This window comes from Chroicocephalus ridibundus, chromosome 12, assembly GCF_963924245.1.
Source record: "Chroicocephalus ridibundus chromosome 12, bChrRid1.1, whole genome shotgun sequence".
Lineage (NCBI taxonomy): Eukaryota > Metazoa > Chordata > Aves > Charadriiformes > Laridae > Chroicocephalus > Chroicocephalus ridibundus.
Window position 1 is genome coordinate 3,691,706 of NC_086295.1, and position 19,005 is coordinate 3,710,710.

General features: G+C 46.8%; 1 protein-coding gene across 1 annotated transcript in view; it reads left to right on the forward strand.

Annotated features, from left to right (window-relative positions):
- COL20A1 (collagen type XX alpha 1 chain) overlaps positions 1-19,005 on the forward strand; it is a 53,247-nt gene that overhangs the window by 25,662 nt on the left and 8,580 nt on the right. Inside the window, exons 19-33 of the mRNA XM_063350410.1 lie at positions 1,455-1,597; positions 2,245-2,374; positions 2,669-2,725; positions 5,450-5,488; positions 7,444-7,582; positions 9,318-9,460; positions 9,848-9,957; positions 10,730-10,888; positions 12,920-12,997; positions 13,636-13,722; positions 15,891-15,944; positions 16,927-17,022; positions 17,524-17,577; positions 17,932-17,985; positions 18,325-18,378. Coding sequence (XP_063206480.1) covers positions 1,455-1,597; positions 2,245-2,374; positions 2,669-2,725; positions 5,450-5,488; positions 7,444-7,582; positions 9,318-9,460; positions 9,848-9,957; positions 10,730-10,888; positions 12,920-12,997; positions 13,636-13,722; positions 15,891-15,944; positions 16,927-17,022; positions 17,524-17,577; positions 17,932-17,985; positions 18,325-18,378 — 1,397 coding nt within the window. The remainder of the gene's footprint in view (positions 1-1,454; positions 1,598-2,244; positions 2,375-2,668; positions 2,726-5,449; positions 5,489-7,443; positions 7,583-9,317; positions 9,461-9,847; positions 9,958-10,729; positions 10,889-12,919; positions 12,998-13,635; positions 13,723-15,890; positions 15,945-16,926; positions 17,023-17,523; positions 17,578-17,931; positions 17,986-18,324; positions 18,379-19,005) is intronic.

The following is a 19,005-nucleotide window of genomic DNA, read 5'->3' on the forward strand; positions in this document are numbered from 1 at the left end:
GAAGACTTTCCCTAACTTTCCCTTTGTTCACTTAAACAGAGTCTTCACTTACCTCAGCTGAAGGAAATAGCCACTGCAGCAATGCAGACGTATAGCACAGCACTAATAATAGTGCTGCTGAAGTGACTTTATCTCCCACACTTGTTTTCTTCTCCGCTTTACCTTGCGGTGAAGCACGGCAACAGCCTCCAGCCTGATTCAGCTGCCAGCAAACTTGGTTCAGCTTCGGTAAAAGTAAGCTCATTTTATACAGAAAAGGGAAGGAGGATCAATGAAGATGCAAATGATCTTCATTCAACCTGTGCTCTAAGGTCACCCCAGACTGTGCTGGGTGGGCAGAAGAGCCTTACAGGTAAAATTGCAGAATAGAAATCTCGGAGCTCGGGTGTGTGTCCTTGACTGTCTTTAGGGCTCACCCAGAACTTTTAGTCTCTTCTGAATAAAATGCTTCCTTTTCTCTGTCCAAGACTTCTGTGCCTTCACACCACCATCGGTTCAAGGCCAGACACACGCATTTATGCAGAGCAAGAAGCTGGTTGGAAACAAGCTCCAGGAGTAGAAGATCCCACGCTCTCGAGCCCCTTGTTTGAACAGCAGATGGGTTTAGCCCACTCTGCCTTTCTCTTACTAACTCTCAGCCCCTGCTCAGCAAAATCACTCCGGCATAACAGCTTCTGTGACCAGGTCCAGTTTGCTACGCAGCAGGACCCCAGGGAAAGAAATTCATTTACATAATTAAAAATTACTCGGCTTTGGTCTCTGGCAAACTCTCTTGTGGCTGACCGCAGCTCAGCCCATCGCCTGTTTGGGATTCATCCATACATCGCAGTGCTGGATCCGAAAAGGGCTCAGGCACTGCACGTGCTCCCCTCCTCGAGGCTGTGGGTGTCGGTGTGAGAAGCACTAGACAAAACTGTTGTGTGCTGGCTGCTTCAGGGTTTTTTAGAATAGTTTTAAAACAGAAAGAAAAAGATGGAAAGTATTAGAAATTGTGACGGATTAGCTTTGAAGTGTGATCCAGGTTTAACCAGCAATCAAGGTGTTTCTCCAGTGTATCTCCAGATCGTTGATGAAATTCAATTGCAGTTTGGGTCTTTACAAAAGGTACCTTTTAGCGTTTGTCCATGATATATACAAAGGATCTCTTTTCCTTGTACTTCCAGGGCTCTTCCCTCCTTCCAAGATTTTTTTACAGGTCCTAGGATCTGAATTGTTGAACGCTTGAGTTGTACAGTGCTGTACATGGTCAATCCTCATCCCTCCACAATCTGTTTTCTCTCTTGCCCTGTCCCCAAGGTGACGAGTGCTGCTCTGTGCGTTGGTTAATGCTCTGAGCGTTGCTTCAGCAGAGCACTGAAGCATTCAGAAATGGGCTTGGAAGCAAGTGCTGCTGGCCCTGTTTATAGATGTTACTACCTGCCTTTTATGCCATTCACCTTTAATCCCTGCCACAGATTCCCGGAGCCCACCCACCAACCTCTTCATCGACTCCGAGACCCCCACCAGCCTCCAGGTCCACTGGACCCCCCCCGATGGCCGCATACAACACTACAAAATCACCTACAACCCTGTTTCTGATGCTGGTGCTCAGCAAACAGTAAGTCTCCAGCTCCCTTGTAGGTGACAGGCCCTGGACCAGAGGGACATGGGGACAATTGCATGCCCAGGGGAACTCTGCTCAATCCAGTAGGGCTTACCATAAGGATAGTTCGCAGGACTATGAAAACAAATCTCTTCCTCTGACTTGCTGGGTGTTGCTTTGTGAAGAGGACCTCCAGGCTTCTTTGCGATTAGGATATTTTTGTCCGTCAAAGCTGCTAACGATGCAGCTTTCTCCCCTCCCTGAACTGGAGTGAGGAATTGTCAGAGGCAGAGGGGCTGAGGATAAACCTACTGCCCCTCTGACTTAGGGAGGTTAAACATTAACCTTTTAAAACCCAGGTTCTCTATGCAAACCCAGGCTGGTTTCCATCTTATAAGGCACTTCTGACCCATTTGCATGGGGAATACTGGGTTCTTTACGTAGCGGAATATTCTTCCCTTGGACATGGCTGGTCTGATGGCAATGCATAGCCAGGCTTCCTCAGCTTGCTTTCACCATCGCCTGAACTATGCAGGGATGATGCCCTGAGCCCCTCTGTCCCGGGACTTGCCACTAGAACCCCTCCATGTAACTGGGGTGTGAGTAAGAGCTATAACAGGAAGCCTGCCCAAATGTTGGGCTCTTTTTCCACCCCACTGTAGATCATGGCTTCTGGCAAAAGCAGCAGCGTGACCCTGCAGTCACTGCTGCCTGATCGAGCCTACAAGGTGGTCGTTTCTGCCATCCACTACACGGGAGAGAGCGAGACCACATCCACAACGGGACGGACGGGTAAGTGTATCGGTCAGAAGGTGCATGTTCTTCATGACCTTCTGTCCATCAGTCTTGAAACAATCTCTGTTGGGGCAGCAACATCCTCACTCACACTGTGGCCAAGGCCAGGGTTTTGCTCATCAGGGCAGATGACTAGCCTTGAGAAAGGAAAATTCTGCCTCAACTTCTGCACTCCTGTCCATGATCTGCAATTCCAGGATGACGGGAAAGGGCTGGTGACCACCTGGGTCTTGAGCCAGGCATTGTCATCCTGAATACCAGAGCTCACGTGTGCATTGCTTTCTCTTTCAGCTCCTGTGTTGTCTAAATTCCCTTCAATACGAGGATTCTTTCCAGCTAAAACCGAAGGTAAATCAGCTCCTATGAAGTCTTGCTTTGAGCTGGGTTTTTTTTCGGTAACAAATAGTACAGCGTGGACTCTGCGGGGCAGGCAGGAGTGGGAATGTCATTTCTTGACAGATGCCTCTGGCAACCGTCCAAGGACAACCAGAAACCACATAACTTCGTAAAATCCAAGAGACTGATAGGGGTTTTAGAAGATTTCGGCATAATTTGACCAAAATGGAGCAAATGGAACGACTACATGTTTTAAATTAAAGTTCCCTGTAAAGTCCCTTATTAAATTTAATGAGCATATGTTCTCATATGCTGATATAAAACAAACTATGAAATGGATTAGCGAGAAATGTTGAATTAGCGGGACATAAAAAGTTGTTAAGAAGCAAATATTAGAATACAGATATTGTGGCAGTAATGCCTTCCCCTGTCTAGTGAAATTATTCTAAACAAAATTTCAGTTTCAAAATGCGTTGGGGGAAGCCGCAAAGGAGAAATGAAGCAGATTAGATGGGAAAATTTTAGTTCATACTCGACAAAGAACATATGGGACTAAGTTTTCAAGTGGCTTATTGAGGAAATCCACAGGTGTTTGGACCACAGTGGAAAAGTCCTGTGCGCTTGCAAGTAGAAAATAATCCTCCTGTAAGGTTGATGAGTCACCTTGTAGAATTTAATATAGCTGTTTGGCTATGACAGCTGAAAAGACAATAGGAGAAATATTAAATTCTGTATGTTTTATAAAGTAACTTTGTTTAAGAAATAGAGAGGATATGTAATAATGCTGGGAAAGCTGTTGGATGTGCAGTAAAAGACTCAAATATTGGTATGTAACAGAATTATAGAGAGAAATGGTCTGACCTTGCAGGAGCGAATGTTTTATTGTATTATGAATAACCGCATTTGGCTGGGACTTGGGGAGAAAAACAAAAAACAAAGAGAACAACAAGATCCTTCCCCCCAACTCTGGTATGCTTTGTCTAAGCTGAGCACTGCCGGATCAAAGAGCTATGAGCAATCCAAGTGCCTTCAGCTGGGGAAGGAGGCGAGAATTGCCAGGGACGTCAGTGAGAGGGACACTGGGGACTGGGCAAGGCTCAGAAGGAGCTCCCTGACTCCCAAGCAAGAAAATCAGATACCTGGTAAAAGGGCAAGTTTATAGCCTGTTTATATGACTTTGAGGGGATGTCTTTTTTTTTTTTTTTTTTTTTTCTTCTTCATCATGCTTCAGTTCTGAGCGATGCTTCACATTTGCAAAGCTGGTTGGTTTCTGGAAGGGGAAGGGAAAGAGCCGCGTATATCTTGTAGACATAAGTCAGATCATCTTGGATGCAGGACATTGCTGCACAACCAGGGGCTGGTCAAGCTCAAAGAGACAGTTTTGAGGCTCGAGTTTCGGTAGCTGATTTCTTACCTGATTTCCATAGATGCCTTCATTAGTTTTATACCCAATGCTAGAGGACTTACGGTATGTACATGTAAAACTATGCATTACGTTGAATAATGGAGGTCATGGCAACTTGTAAGTCTTTTGTGCTCTGACTCTTGGCTTCAGCAGTCCCATGGCCACCAAGGTCATAGGTTTGGGTGCCCTTTCTTTCATGTGTGTCTTGATCATGAAGAATGTCATTGAAACTCCTATAGACTTAGGAATCTCAGGTGCCTCGGGGAGGGTAAGTCACCCCCTTTAAATGTTTTACACATTTGACAAAAGTTAGGTATGGAAAATTGGGGGCCCTGCTTTTCTGATGAGGTATGAAATGGCATTGATGCAAGAATAGCAACAGGGAGGCTGTAACAAAGCCTTGATATAATGATCTGCTAGATTCTATTATACCGCTGACCTAGAAAACCTTTTATGAAACAGCTCATCTTGTCAAGTGTCCTTGGTTTTCAGGGACATTTCTCATTTTGCGTCAAGCATTCCCTTTGTCCCAGCTCCATCTGGCATCCATCGCCTGGGATTTACATGGCAGCAGATAATTGAAAGAAGCATTCGTGTGCTGTTTTCTAAAACACCCCCTTACCTGAGGCTTTTAAATGGAGAGTGCTCATAACCATGGTGCCTCACATTCCAGCTTCGCCTTCCAGCCTTTTCTCCTCTGGTTTTGTCTCCTGTCCGGTGGCATATTAGAGGATTCACCAAGGGAATTTCTGAAAGGCAAACTGCAAAACTACATCAAAACTCTTTGTGTTTCCCTAAAGATTTCAAAAGCCAAAATCTAGGGCTGAGATACGCATTTTTGCTGTGCGTATGTTCCGTTTCAGGTACAAAATTTGGTGCTGCAGATATCTTTTGGTATTTTATAGCACCATTAAGGTGCACCTTGCAGTAAAAGCACTGTTTAAAAAAAAATAGTGTTTTGATGTCTGTTTTTAAAGAGAAACTTGCAGAACATGGTGCTCTCTTGTATTTCAAATTGTAAGGTGCCAGGTGAGTTAGTCAAAAGGAAGCAATCACGGCGATGTTTGATGATGAAAGACAGTATTTTTATTTTTGTGATGGGCAAGCCAAGGAACAACCTTTATGTTTGCATAAACATAAATTCTCTCCCTCTTTCCATATATATAAAAACAAGGTTAAAGGCCAGGCTTTGAATTAAGTTGTAGAATATTCTAAGTTTTGCTGTGTTTTTCCGTTGCTCTGCCTAGAAGAACTGTGTCCATTTTACTTCCATAATCCCCTACCGTCTTTTTTTCCCCTAATGCTTTTTCCCTTTTAATTTCTTCTCGCAGCCTGCCCCACCATCAGCTCCACCGAAGGCTCCGTACGAGGTACAGTAGCATATCGAGCCCCAGCGGTGCTGGGATGTGAGTGTGAAAACACCACCTGGTCTTGGCTTTTGAGAAAAGTGCAAGAGCTGAGCAGGGGCAGTGGGAAATGGTTTCCCTGTGCTGAGGGAGAAGGGAGAAGTCTGAGAACTGAAACAGGAAAATACCCTTTACCAGGTAGAAGAATATTCTGCGCTCACTGGATTGGCATGCCCCTGCTGTTCCACCAGCTCTCAGCTGTCAGTGCTTAATGCCGGGATTTTCACCGGCCTTAAGGAAGCTAGGCTTCAAACGGCTGTTGGATTTCAAGAGGATTTCAATTCCTAACTCATATAGGCTCCTTAAAAAAACTTAAGATCACCGAGAGCACCTTGGCATGCCTTAGAGGAGGTACGGATACCCAAGGAGCTCTCTGCAGCCAGGCTGTATGGACTTCGCTGGGGTAGCAAGTTCCCGTTTCTCCTCTCTATGCCGTAACCCCGTTCATGCTGTTGGAGTTGCTGAATGTAGTTGTTACTTTATAAGCAGAACTAATTGCTTTCCAAGTGATAACACTTACAGCTTTGTGATTTGGGTGAGGCTGAGAAGCTGGCCTCGGTTCTCAGCTCTGCTGTTACTCCGTGGGTGAGTGACTTCATCTCCGCTCCGCTCCCACCTCTCACCCTCGCAGCTCACGGGGATGTGCATGCCCGCCCGGGGGGGCTCTGGGTGCTCTTGCTCTGTCCGTGGATGCAGAAGCCAAAGCAGTCAAATCATAAAGCCACAGCAGATGCTGCCCTCTCCTCCTCCACCTTTACAAAGGTGGCAGGAGTAGACATTTCCTGAGCAGCTCGCTGAAACCATTACATGGCCGATTCACGGTATGATAATAATATGAGCAGATTACACTATGTTTATGATTATGACCCAAGCCTCATTTTCCGTCTTCACACTAGAATATTTTCCGCATGTTTTAAAGGAAGTTCCAGTGCCAGAAGCCCCATATCAGAGATAAATGGCTCTCAAGTAGGTCGTTTCCTTTGGCAAACTCCCTAGAACTGTTGGGGAAAAAAAAAAAAAGGCAGAAAAAAAAAAAGCTCCCTGGACCAACCCCCAGGAGAAATTAAAAACTCAAGCCAAGAAACTGCAGAAGATCGTAAACGGTGAAGGGGTGAGGGAATCCAGACTGAAAGGACGTGTTGTAATGAAGTTGTAGCCTTTCCGTTTGCTGAAGAACGAGCTATCTCCTTCATCCCAGCCTGCTGCAAACTCAGATAAACTAAAAAAAGAATTCCAATTGCAAGATCTTGTCTTACTGAACAGAAAACTGAAATGAGAAAATGACTGGGAGCTTTAATGATGAGCTGGGAGAGTGAGATGAAGCTGCACGAGCCAGGGAGGCGATGTCGGAGATGTCAGGGGAGAACCTCTGTGGACCACATAAGGCAGGTCACCCCTGGGTGTCTTGTGAATATAGAGAAAAATGGAAATGCTCATATTTTAAAGTTCTTTCCTAATTTTTCTAACTCTTACATATAAGGCATTTCAGAGCGGAAATAATTCTCTCTCCCTGCTAGCAATTACTGGACTGATTCCATGTCTTTTGAAGATAATGTTTCTGCATGTAGTTGAAAAGGAGAAATTGCTGGAGTAACTTCTTTCTCATTTGTTTTTCCTTCTGGAGATTTGAAAAGACAATTGTGAAAGTCTCCGTCTTTACTCTACTCTTCTCCAAGAGGAGAAGATTGCAGCAGATGCGTGCAGAGGGTACAGACACCAACTGTTTTCCTTGGCTGCCACTGGTGGAGTACACTTCAGGTTTCTAGTGAGGTGGCACAGCCCTGCCAATGCCCATGTTGCTATGGCATTTTCTCCTATTGCCGTGTTAGTTTGAGGCTAATTCTACCCTCTCTGCAATCACACTTTTTTTACCCTCTTTTCTAACCACTTATGTTTCTGTTTTTCTTTCTGTGTTCCAGGATTTGATATGATGGAAGCTTTTGGCTTGGTAGAGAAGGAATATGCCTCCATTAAAGGCGTAGCTATGGAGCCATTCGTATTCAGCGGTTCCCGTACCTTCACCCTCTTCAGAGACACTCAGCTCACCCAGAGGACCAGGTGGGAGCGGAGCCATGACCGGCGTCATCCTCGCCGTCGGTCTGATGCGTGCGCGTTAGCCATGCTCACAGCAAAGGAGGTCACCGATTCGCGGAGGAATGATGGGGCCCCACTGGCCACTTCAGAACGAAATGATAAAGATGATGAGATAAATCAAACCATAGGTAGACTGAAAAGATTGCCAGAGTATTTTTCCTTAATATATTGAAAAATTAACCCCTGACTTTCCCCAGGGTGGGAATGGAATATGTCACGCAGAAGTTAAGGGGATATAATAGGGTATTCATTACATTTTTTTGTGCAGACAAACGTTTTCACAGTGAGGTTTTTCCTTTTTGACAAAACTGCTTTTTCCAGCAGTGTTAGTTGCTATGATGGACATAAGGATCGTGTCATGTGTGGACACTGCACCAGTCCTTAGGCATTCCGTCCACAACCGCGTGCGCTTCAGTGATGGCAGTTTGAGGTCACATTTTCATCTTCCATCCCTTCTCCCAGCATCTGTGGTTTGGAGACAGATCTTTGCTTTAGAAAATACTTGCCTCATAGCTGCTGTCTGCAGCTGGGTCCTTATTGATGAGAGGGAATAGCCACTGACTCTGGGTTGTGACTTGACCCTGTTTCGTTCCGTGTGAGGCTTCTCTGCAGGGTCCCAAGCGGGCCAGGTGGCTCCCATGACCTCACTCTTTTTTTATGATTATAAATCAGGAACAATCTGATTCCTGACATTCAGCGCTACTTTGTTTAAAGCCTAATTACCAAGGCACTGGCTCAGTTTAATCTTAGTTAAAGAAGCAAAGCTTCTTAGAGTAAACAGAGTGGGGGAGTTTCAGAGAACTCTTTGGTTTAAATTCTCAGAAAATCATGGGCAAATCCCTTTGTTCAGCTGGTACATATGCCTTTCAAGGACATTACTCCTTCAGAAACAGAGAGAGAAACAAGAACTTGACATTACTTATGAATCAGTCCTGAAAAGATGCTTGATGAGTTGTGTATGTGCCCATGCAAATGGGTCCTGTTTCAGATTACGGATGCATTTCAGGCATAACCAATTTGACCTTCCCCGTTGCCTTCTCTCCTCTGGCCGCTGCTCCTGCCCCATGTGCTCTGGCGGGTTTGGCAGCGGCTGCGGAGGGAGCCGGCTGGTGCCAGCAGCGGTGACGGTCATCGCTGTGTGGTCGTGGGTTCCAGCCCTGAGCCCAAACTTTGCAGCTGGGACGTGGGGACCCAGAGGGACATTTCTGTGGGCTCTATGCTTATCCCTGAAGGACACTTACACTAATTCCTGCCAAGGCTTAAGTATTTACCCCATGCTACATGATGACCATCCCTCCTTCTTGAAGAGGAGACTTGGGAGAGCATTTTGGAGCCTGGCAGGGTTGTTTTGTAAGCTACCACTGGGCTCTATTTTGAAAAGCATTAAGGCTGCACTCGCTGTGTCTTGGCATTCCCCAAGGGGTCTCTGGCATTGATGGACTGACACTGACTGCTTCCCTTGGCACGAGGGGAAGGACCTTGAAAGCTCATCACTCAGCACAGGCTTCAACAGTCTGAGAATGATGCACAAGACAGGGTCCAGGCTCTCTCCCGGCGTATCATGCTTACCTCCCCTGGGTGAAGCTTTTCAGGCCACCCTGCCCAAGAAACACCATGGGTGAGCCCTGTCTGTAGGATGGTCCCTACTGGCTCTTGCTGCGTTAAGCCACTGATGGGTTCTCGGCTTGTCTTGTTGCAGCGATGTCCACCTCTTTGCCATCCCGCCCGAGCACACCATCAGCATCCTCCTGCGCCTCCTGCCCGAGACCCCCAAGGAGCCCTTCGCCGTGTGGCAAATCACAGACGAGGACTTCCAGCCCCTCCTTGGTGTTAACCTTGACCGTAAGGTTTCTTGTTGAATACATTAACTTCAGGTATTTGCATACATTTCTCCGAGCAGCAGAACTCATTTTGGTATTCACTTGGAAAGTTTTAATCTTTTCATGTTCTTGTTATACAGCGGCGGTTTTGGGGAAGCTTTGTTCTTGCTGCCAACCTTGCTTTTTAAATGTTTCCTAGTGCAATTAAAAGGCATATTTTTGTTTTTATTCTACTTGTGTCATATTCTTTATCTTTAAGATTTTCTTTTGCACTGTTTAGAAGTATTTCATTATAACATCTGAAGTCTTTCACCATATTTAAGCCTATTTGTTTACTATTGTTCAGTATGTGGGTGAAATCAATTTCTGTTTTAATTCTAAGCTGTTATTTGTCCTATTTTCCCTGTAGCCAGTAAGAAATCCTTGACCTATTTCAATCATGACTACAAGGCTGATTTACAGGAAGTCTCCTTTGACCAGCAGGAAGTGAAGAAGATATTCTATGGGAGCTTTCATAAGGTCCTTATCACGAGAGGGAGAAATGTGGCTCATGATCTCCCTCCAGTCTGAGAGTATAATGCCATCAATGTGTATTGTTCAAAGTGAGGAGTGATTATACAGATGCTTTGCATCCAGATTGCTAGGGAACTGGCAAACCTATTCGATATGCCGAAGTTCATGATTGTAAAGCATTCAGGTTCGTCCCATGTTCAAAACATGATTTCCACTTATTGTTTTATTTCCTTTCCCCTTAGAAATGCCAAATCTGGGGGGTTTTTAGGTCTTAATAATCAGGAAAAATTGAAAAATCAATTTTTTTTTTTTAATTTGGGATTTTGGTGACTATTTAATGCTGGAAGGGAGGGAAAAAAAATAAATCTAGCTTTGTGAGAAAGCCACCTTATTACTCACAACTGAGTTTTTTCAGCCATCTATGTCCTGAGAGAAAAGGTGTTCTGCCCAAATGAGCAACGAGCACTTTCTATCACTATCTGTAGGCAGTTTCATTATTCATCTAGTTCCGAAGACTGAATTATTTAATACTACAACTCCAGAAACGCTTCTCCCAGGGAGAAGTGAGGGGAACATCAGGGAAAAGTGCAGTGTTGCACAGCAGACACAACACATGCTGCAACTTATTCCTGAGCCCCCCTTGATCCATTTGCTCATTAAAACCACACCACTAGATAAGGCAGCAGTGTGGGAGTTGGGCAGAAGGCATTATTGTCTTTAAAAGACTCCTCCATCTCATCACGGAGCTCCAACCTGTCTCTTTCCACCTGCCGCTCAGGTGCACGTGGCCGTGAGCCACTTCAAGATTGCGCTCTATCTGGACTGTAAGAAAATTGCAGAGAAACCTATCAACACCGTGGGCAGCATCTCCACCGCTGGCTTCATCATGCTGGGAAAAGTGACCAGGACCAGAGGACCCAGGAGCGGGTCTGCATCGGTGAGTCCCCCGGGTTTGATTTCCCTGCCCTGCTGGAGAGTGGAGAGGCTTAAATTTGGAGCTGGCTGGGGTGGGCAGACGGAGAGGAGTGCCACCTCGCATCATTCTCTCTCCGAGAGATGCTGTGACGCATGACCGTGTCCTGATCCCGCTGATCTCTGCGATTTTAATGAGCTTTCCTGGCGCGGTGTTTCTCCCCCTCGCCTCCCACCTCTGTTTGAGGTCTGTGATCAGAGGCAGCTGCCTCAGCCTGTCCCCGAGGTGCCTTCAGCTGGCTGCATCGTCTGGGGACCGGGAAAGCACCGAGATGCTGAAGCAGATGGGAGGGTTTGGGAATTGTGTCCGCCAGGGAAGGTTGAGCACATCAGCTCCCACCGAGGGATATCGGGAGATGCCGGTGACTGAAGGCAGCAGGGCTGGCTGCGCCTCAGGCTCCAGCGTGTTTGGGCTTGCCTATCTGCATGCAAATGATAGCAAAATAATCTCCAGTTTAGAGGCTCTTTTTCAGCTGCTACTTGGAAAAAACCCCACCAACCCAAACACCGCCAGCCTGCGGGTATGTCCTTCCTGCATTGCTTTGCGCTGCGGAGAGCCCGCTCCCTGCGAGAGGAAAGAATAAGGGAAAGCGTGGGCTCGGTGTCCTGCCCTGTGACAGCCCAGTGCACCGTCCCAAGGGCTAAAACACCCGTGTGGGTGCCCTAAGGGCGACAACACCGGCATCGCCTGGCGGTCTGTTGCCAGAATTACTCCGCAAAACACAGTGTTATATCTGTGCAGGATAAGGGGCAAGTTCATCCCCCGCAATGTGCTAGTGGGACTGCAGAAAGTCATTCACGACTTATGTGAAGCTCTTACTCCGCGGCTCTGCTTTTAGATCTAGGAGTCCAGGGGAAAACAGCGCATCACTTGAGTTACCACTTCCCTTGCCTCAAAGCAGCGCCGTAAAATCAGTTTTTCCCGTATGCCTCCCCAACTGCAAAGAGAGAAGCAGAGGTCTGGGATATACCAGGGAAAAAGCAGTCATTGGAATCGCCTGTGAGACGTGGGGTATAACAAACCAGAGGACAGTGCGGTTCAAGCAATATGTACTTATTTCCTACATAAATTCTGTGGCAATTTGATGACAAGCCTGTGGCCAGCAAGGCAGGAATCTGTGCTTTCCTTGTCCCTCCCAAATTCTCCCTGCCAGCAGCTTAGTTAGACAGATCCAGCTGAGTAATGAGCAGCTTCGTGCTGTCCCTACTCCTGTTGCCTTTCAAGCCCAGCAAAGCTTCATGTCTTCCACGGCTCTGCTGCCCTTGAGAAGACAGAGCGTCTCATTACGGGTTATCGTGGAACCTTTTTTAATTTAAGATAACTTTAAATGCCGCTTGATCTCCAGGGCTCCTCTATATCCATACGCTGCATGTCACACTCCCCGGGCTGTGCAGCTTGCTCGTTGTTAAATGCATGGAGTGGAAGGAAAAAAAGATGAGAAATGGTGTCAAGGAATGAAAAAAAAATATCTCTGCCTCATTATTTCAGTTTGGCTTTGTGCCGTGTGTGCTCCTTTGTTAATCGGAATGGGAAGATGTGGAAGTTTTGAAGGATGTTGTGAGAGAGACAGGTTAGGGGTTCTTGGGAGGGGACCGCATCTGGCCTGGGAGATGCTGCTGCCACATCTGCTCTTATCTCCATGCCCCCAAAGGGGAGCAAAGCCAAGTTTGCTTTCACGTTTTGGTGATGCTGAAGCCCAATTACTTGAGAACCTGACCGTTGCTGCTAGACTGTGAGTAAATTGGACACTTGGCTTTTGCTGGTGTGAAGCTGCTCGTTGACTTGCTCAACAAGTCAACATGCGAGACCTGAGGGCTTGTAAAACACTCAATGGCCAGGGGTACTTTTCATGTTGTGGCTTTTTTGGGGAAAATTATAGTTGGGACTACATGGAGGAGTCCTGTCAAATCATCAATGAAAATTATTTTTAGCGCTTGAATGTCATGACCGCGTGTGCCAATGCTACTTCCTTGTCAAACTCTCTTTTTTCCACAGTTCCAGCTGCAGTCTCTGCAGATCGTGTGCAGCAGTGTAGGGGCAGAGGAAGACAGATGCTGTGATCTCCCTGCTCTGGTAAGACAAGAGGAACTGCTCTGCTAATTGACATGAGGCTGGGGGTGACGGAACAAGTCCATGGCACTGATGTGACACCGCAAATAATTTTGATAGACTCAAGAGGGAAAACGTGGGGTTTTTTTCCCTTTTCTCTTGGGAATAACATCTGTCTGTTCGTTAGTGAAGGGAACAAAACTGTGTTTGCTTCAAAAAGAATGAAAACTCCAAATCCGGGCGCAGTGTATATCCCTCCTGTCATGAACTCGTCTGTGACAGCAGCCCTGACAGTCCTACGGCTTTGCCGCCACCTTGGCCCTGAGTCATAACACCCCCCTGCTCTTCCTTTCACGTTCTCTTCTCAACACAGAAAGTTGCTTTGTGGGGTGTTTAAAAACTTAGCAAGGAGAAAATAACCTTCCAGTGTGTGTTATGCAAACTTCAGGCAGGGTTGGTTCATTTTTTTTTTTTGGCTAAACTTGTTATTTGACAGAAAAATAAAGCACTCAATTGCTCACAGAAATCTCAGTGGAGTAAAGAAAATTTCTGCTTTTTTCCAACTGAAAGACTGAATTTTGAAGCACTGAAAATGTTACCAGTGATCCATCCCGCTCTTGCTATGCAGCTGCTCATGCCACTTTGGATCGCTCTCGTTTCAGAGGGACGAGGAGACCTGCCCTACCTTAGCTCCTGCCTGCTCTTGTACTTCTGGCCGCCCGGGCTTGCCAGGACCTCCAGGGCCCCCTGTAAGTCCACCCTTCCATACAGGGTACTGCTCGTACCGGTGTTGCTTCGTGTTGTTTGGGCATGCCAGGCATCAGGATAACACTCCTGGGGCTCCACGAGGTTTTAGAATCATAGAATCGTTTAGGTTGGAAAAGGCCTTTAAGATCATCAAGTCCAACCATTAACCTAGTGCTACCAAGTCTGCCACTAAGCCATGTCCCTCAGCACCACGTCTACGCATCTTTTAAATACTTCCAGGAATGGTGACTCAACAACTTCCCTGGGCAGCCTGTTCCAATGCTTGGCAACCCTTTCTAGTGAAGAAATTTTTCTTAATACCCAATCTAAACCTCCCCTGGCACAACTTGAGGCTGTTTCCTTTCGCTCTATCTCCGGGAGCTTTGTTGTCCTCCTCGTGCCAGGGCAAGGCTGAGAGGTGTCCTTGAGGTTTCACATACTGATGAAATGGGGAGGTGGCGAGTTGGCAACGCAACAGCTGCATCTGGGAACAGGCTGAGCAGTTCCTGGTGCCAGGTTCATCCTCTTAGGAGAGGAGGATGGGTCATCCTTGGTGCCTGCAGAGATTTCATGGATCAGAGGCTCTGGAACTCTTTGCAAATGACAAAAAAAACACCACCACAGAACCTTCCTACCTGGTTTCTGTGTTAAGTGGGAGCCTTGTAACTGTCTGTGTGGGTGGGCAGTGTAAGGAGGAGGAGGAGACTGCAATTCTGTCTGTCCCCAAAGCTCTCTCTCTTTACAGTGAATGTGACCTGCAGGAAATGGGAGGGAAGTGATAACAGTCATTAAGTATGTAACATGCTCAGGGATAAAGGGCAAATGCAATATTTTGCCCTATCTACTATGGAGGCAGGAGAGTCACCATGGGCTTAAATTGTAGGAGGGAATATTCCAGTTAAACACTAGGAGCAGCTATCAGAAAGTTTGCATTTTGAAAGTTTGGGGAAAAAACATTTTATTTGCACAAGGCAGCCGAAACCTGACAACGTGTCCCGAGCACCCCTTTTCAACCACTCCAGGTGCTTTGCTCATGGAAAATATCCATTAAAGAACCATTGGCTTCCTTGCTCAAGTGAAAAGGTTTCAGATCACCCTTTGCATTACTGTGGTTTAACTGTGAATTCAGTTCCACGCTTTGCTAGGAACAGCGCCTCATTGCAGAGTAATTACGTGCTCATTCCGGTGGAAGTTTAATTACATAGCACACTCCACTATCACAGTTTGCTTCAGTATCTTAAGTGCATAATTGCCAGCTTGCATTGCCCTGTGGTTTAAACATCTCTGCAGTACAACTCTTTAAAGAGCGGGATTGTTTTAAGCATTAGGGAAAATACAGTTTTGACATATAACCTTATCCTCACACCACTAAACCCTTGGTAATTTGCTGCAGATACAAGAGCACTCGTTGCTATTTTTAAAACTCCAGTTCACAAGACTATGTCCCACCTTGTATTTATCACTGTCCTTAATGAATGTTTTTGACCAGATCCAGCTGACTTCTGAAATGAGCTTCTGGGTGCTTCTTTCCCAAAGCACCCTGCCTGTGCTTCTTAATTAAAATCCATTTTTCTTTTAGATTCAGGAATGGAAACTTTCAGATTAGGATGTCAAAAGTTCACACACTATTGGTTCATGCCAGAAGACTGGTTTCTTCTCTCCATCCAGCAGTTATGCAGGTGCAGAGTTAAGCCAGGTCTCCCCAGAGCTGGTTGTTGTCCCCAATCTCAGCGTGTCTGTTCTCTTGGGATGATATTGTAAAAACCGACATAGTCCCAAAGGCCTGTAGACGTGAGCACCTCTTCTTTTTCTTCTCAAGTGTGTTCCCATGTTCACGTGTGATGTTGTCTCAGCATGGATTTGCTGGGGGAGTTGGAGGGAAGAGGTTGAACAGGTTGGAAGTTCATCTCTCCCTTCTGGGGGTGAGTGCAGCCTGTCACGAAGAGGCTGTGCTTCCTCTCCTCTCCCTCTCCCCTTTCTCCTTTTTTCCACATTTGCTGGATGACTTGTTTAATTTTCTTCTTGTCTCCATTTGCTGTGAGCTCTCTGGGGCAGGAAACATCTTCCACTGTGCACAGCAGAGTGCACCAGCTTCTGTCCCCTAGGCTCCTGGTTACACTGCAATAAAGATCATGATATTCATAACAGTACTTTTGTGTCCTACTGGCAGGGCAGCCCTGGGAGGAGAGGACCGCAAGGGGAGCAGGGGGAGCCAGGACCCAAGGTGAGTCCTGATACTCAACACTACCACTGGCTTTGCTTTGGGCTGTGTCGGAGGCACGATGCAGAAGCGCAGACTCCTCGGTTAGCGCAGCTGGATGTGTTCATTCCTGGTCTGAGCTGGACTCCACTCCTTAGGTTGGGGACTGTCTCACTGCACCAAGCAGAGCCTGAAGGACCTTAAGGCCGATGCATTGAGGAGGATGGGATCACTTATTATTAATTAAATGCTCAGTTGGGCTTTGGAAATTGAGATGATAAGCCTGATTGCGCTGAATTAATGCAATGTATGTGGTCAGCAATGTTCTCTGAAAGCAGCCTTGCTGGAAAATGGTCAGTCTTTGTGCTGTGCTTGTTCTGGCTGCCAAGCCTTCCAACCCGGCAGATCGGTACTGCTCTGGGGAAGAGCAGCGTGAGGAGCGAAGAAGAGCGAGAACCGCACAAAGCCTTCAGGAGCAGTCCCAAGGGGAGTATAGGGAATGACTGGGTCCGAATCCCCAAACCCTGGTGACTGGAGCCAGGTGCCCTGGTGTTCTCTGCTCCCCTGATCAACACAGGGCAGAGCCAGCCCAGCCCATTGATCCCCTTCTTTGGGATAACATCTGGGGAAGCAGCATGGTTACAGGGGAAAGATTTTGAGGAAGGAATGAGAACGGATGCAGATCTCAGCCATGGGTTAAGGAACATTTCCCTTTGCTATCTGGCCACCTTGAATAACAGGAATGACCCGCTGCTTGGGAAGGTGAATCGTGCTTTGCAAAGCACCATCTGCAGCTTTGCTGGCTTCTCCCGTGAAAGATGCACCAAAACCTTGGACCTAAAAGGCAAAGGCAGCTGAGGTTACTAGAGATCCCCTCACTGTCCTGACTTCATCTTGAACCCTGTAGATGGTTCACGCTGACCCAGGTGGTGCAGTGCAGGCAATGTGAAAAGCAGGCGCTAATTGCTTTCTTTTCTTATGTTTGATTTCCTTTCTTTGGCTTTAGGGTGAACCAGGCCCACCGGGACAAGTAGGGCCAGAGGGTCCTAGTGGCCAACAAGGCTCTCCAGGTTCCCAAGGAATCACGGTTCAGGGTCCTGTGGTAGGTGATCTCCAACTGCCTTTTTGGTCACTTGCGCTTTGCAGTTAGAATATGTCTCAGAGATGGGTGTCTCAATAAAGCCCCAAAAACCTGATCTATGTATTTACATCATCGTTACTAACAGCTGGGCAGCTGCACTAGAAAGAGAGGATGATCACCATCTTTTTTTCATGCTGACGAGGCCCTGCACTTAGTCATTCTGGCAAAAGACCGCTTTTGTCCAGACTCCCCCTAATGTGCCTTTAATGAAAACAGCCCAGTGGAGTTTTCAGGCATTTTTCTCTGCAGTGATCATCACTGCTTGGCAAGGAGTAGAGGTGGAGGCTGCTGTGTGCGTGTCTGGGATGGCAGCACCCCCGTGGACCTGCTGTGGCTGTAAAGCACCCTGTAGCACTGCAGAGAGCGGGAGCAACCTGGGATGTGGATGTGGAGCAGCAGGATGCTGTTTGCCTTAGAGGATGCTGCAGCATGCCTGACTATGTGCTTCTGTTTTAATCCAAGGGGCCACCAGGAATTAAAGGAGAGAAAGGAGACACTGGGAGTCCTGGCATGCAGGTAATGGTAGACACCATTCCTTCTGATTGTCTCAAAGATTTGCCCGTTTTTCCCCAGTAACTACTTTAAGCAAGACTGAAAAGCTGTAGAGTTGTTAACTGTTGTCTGCTTGGAAAATGTCTTTCATTTTGGAGTGTCATCGCTTTCCCAAGGGAAACTGAGTCAGTTGGTGCAAGAAAGGTAGACCTATCCGGAAGCTAGATATAATGGAATTAAAAGGGCGATAACAGTGATTGCTCTGTGTAACGAATAACTCTGTTTCTTCTTCCATCTTTTTCTTATGTCCCCTGTTACAAGATGAATTAGGGCAATGGTAATCAGATGCCAACTTTACCCGGCAATTCTGATTTACAGGGCATTCCTGGTGTGCAGGGAGCTCCAGGCAGGGATGGTCTTCAAGGTGCAAAGGTAAAATACCTCACCTCTGGGTTTTCATGCATGGGTGCCTAAAATCCTGCTGTGAACGTACCAGCAGAGACCTGAAACATCCAGCTCTTGAAATGCACTCAGTGCATAAGTGAATGGTCTTTTCCTAAAGCCAGAGCGACTGGGGAAAATAACAAGGGGTCATCTCAGGTTTGGCCAAATTTGACAAGGTGTCACCCTCCTTGTCTGCTTGGCAGATGCATTTTTTTATGCATTCCTAGCAAGCTCCCGTTAAAAGCAGCACATGGAAAAAAACACCTCACTGCTTACTAGGTCTCTTTGAATCCTCTTGTTAAGAAATGACTGGATTTGGCTTTTCAGGGGGTGAGGGGACTAGAAGGCACAGCTGGGCCTCCAGGACCTCCTGGACCAAGGGTGAGTACTCACTATGAGTGATGCATATCGAAATCTCTTCCTCAGCAGGGGCTGGTGGTTTCTGCTGACCAGTTGTCACCCAGAGGTGTCAGGGCGAACCCCCTTCTTGAGGTATCATGAAGAATATTGTGCAGATGTCCACTTTTCCTGCCACTGTCAGTGTAAGAAGAAAAACCTCTGCTTCTTCTGGAAAGTCCTGGAGAAGCTTTGACCCAGCAAGGAGATGCTTTTGTTATTTTTGCTTTCCTGGTGCTGCTGTTTTTCAGCTGTTGGTTGGGTTTGAGGTATACGGGCTTGTTAGACTGAAATCAGCAGGAGCTGGAGGATGCAGGCAGGTGTGAAATGTTCCACCCCACACCATTTCCAATGTCTGCTGCCAGGCCTGTATGTAGATCGGTGAATTTGTGCTCTGTTGTGCCCAGGATAGCAGAACCTTAAGAAGGTTCTGTTGATTTGCATCCATCTGTTGATTTGCATCCATCTGCTAATTTGAAGGTACTGCAGCCCTTACAAGTTCTGTGAAACAGGTGTGCTTCACTTTGCATGGGGAACTGAGCCAAATTTGCTTTTAGATGATGGGTGGTGGACCTGATAGTTACTGCATCTCGCTGCTGAATTAGAAGGAAT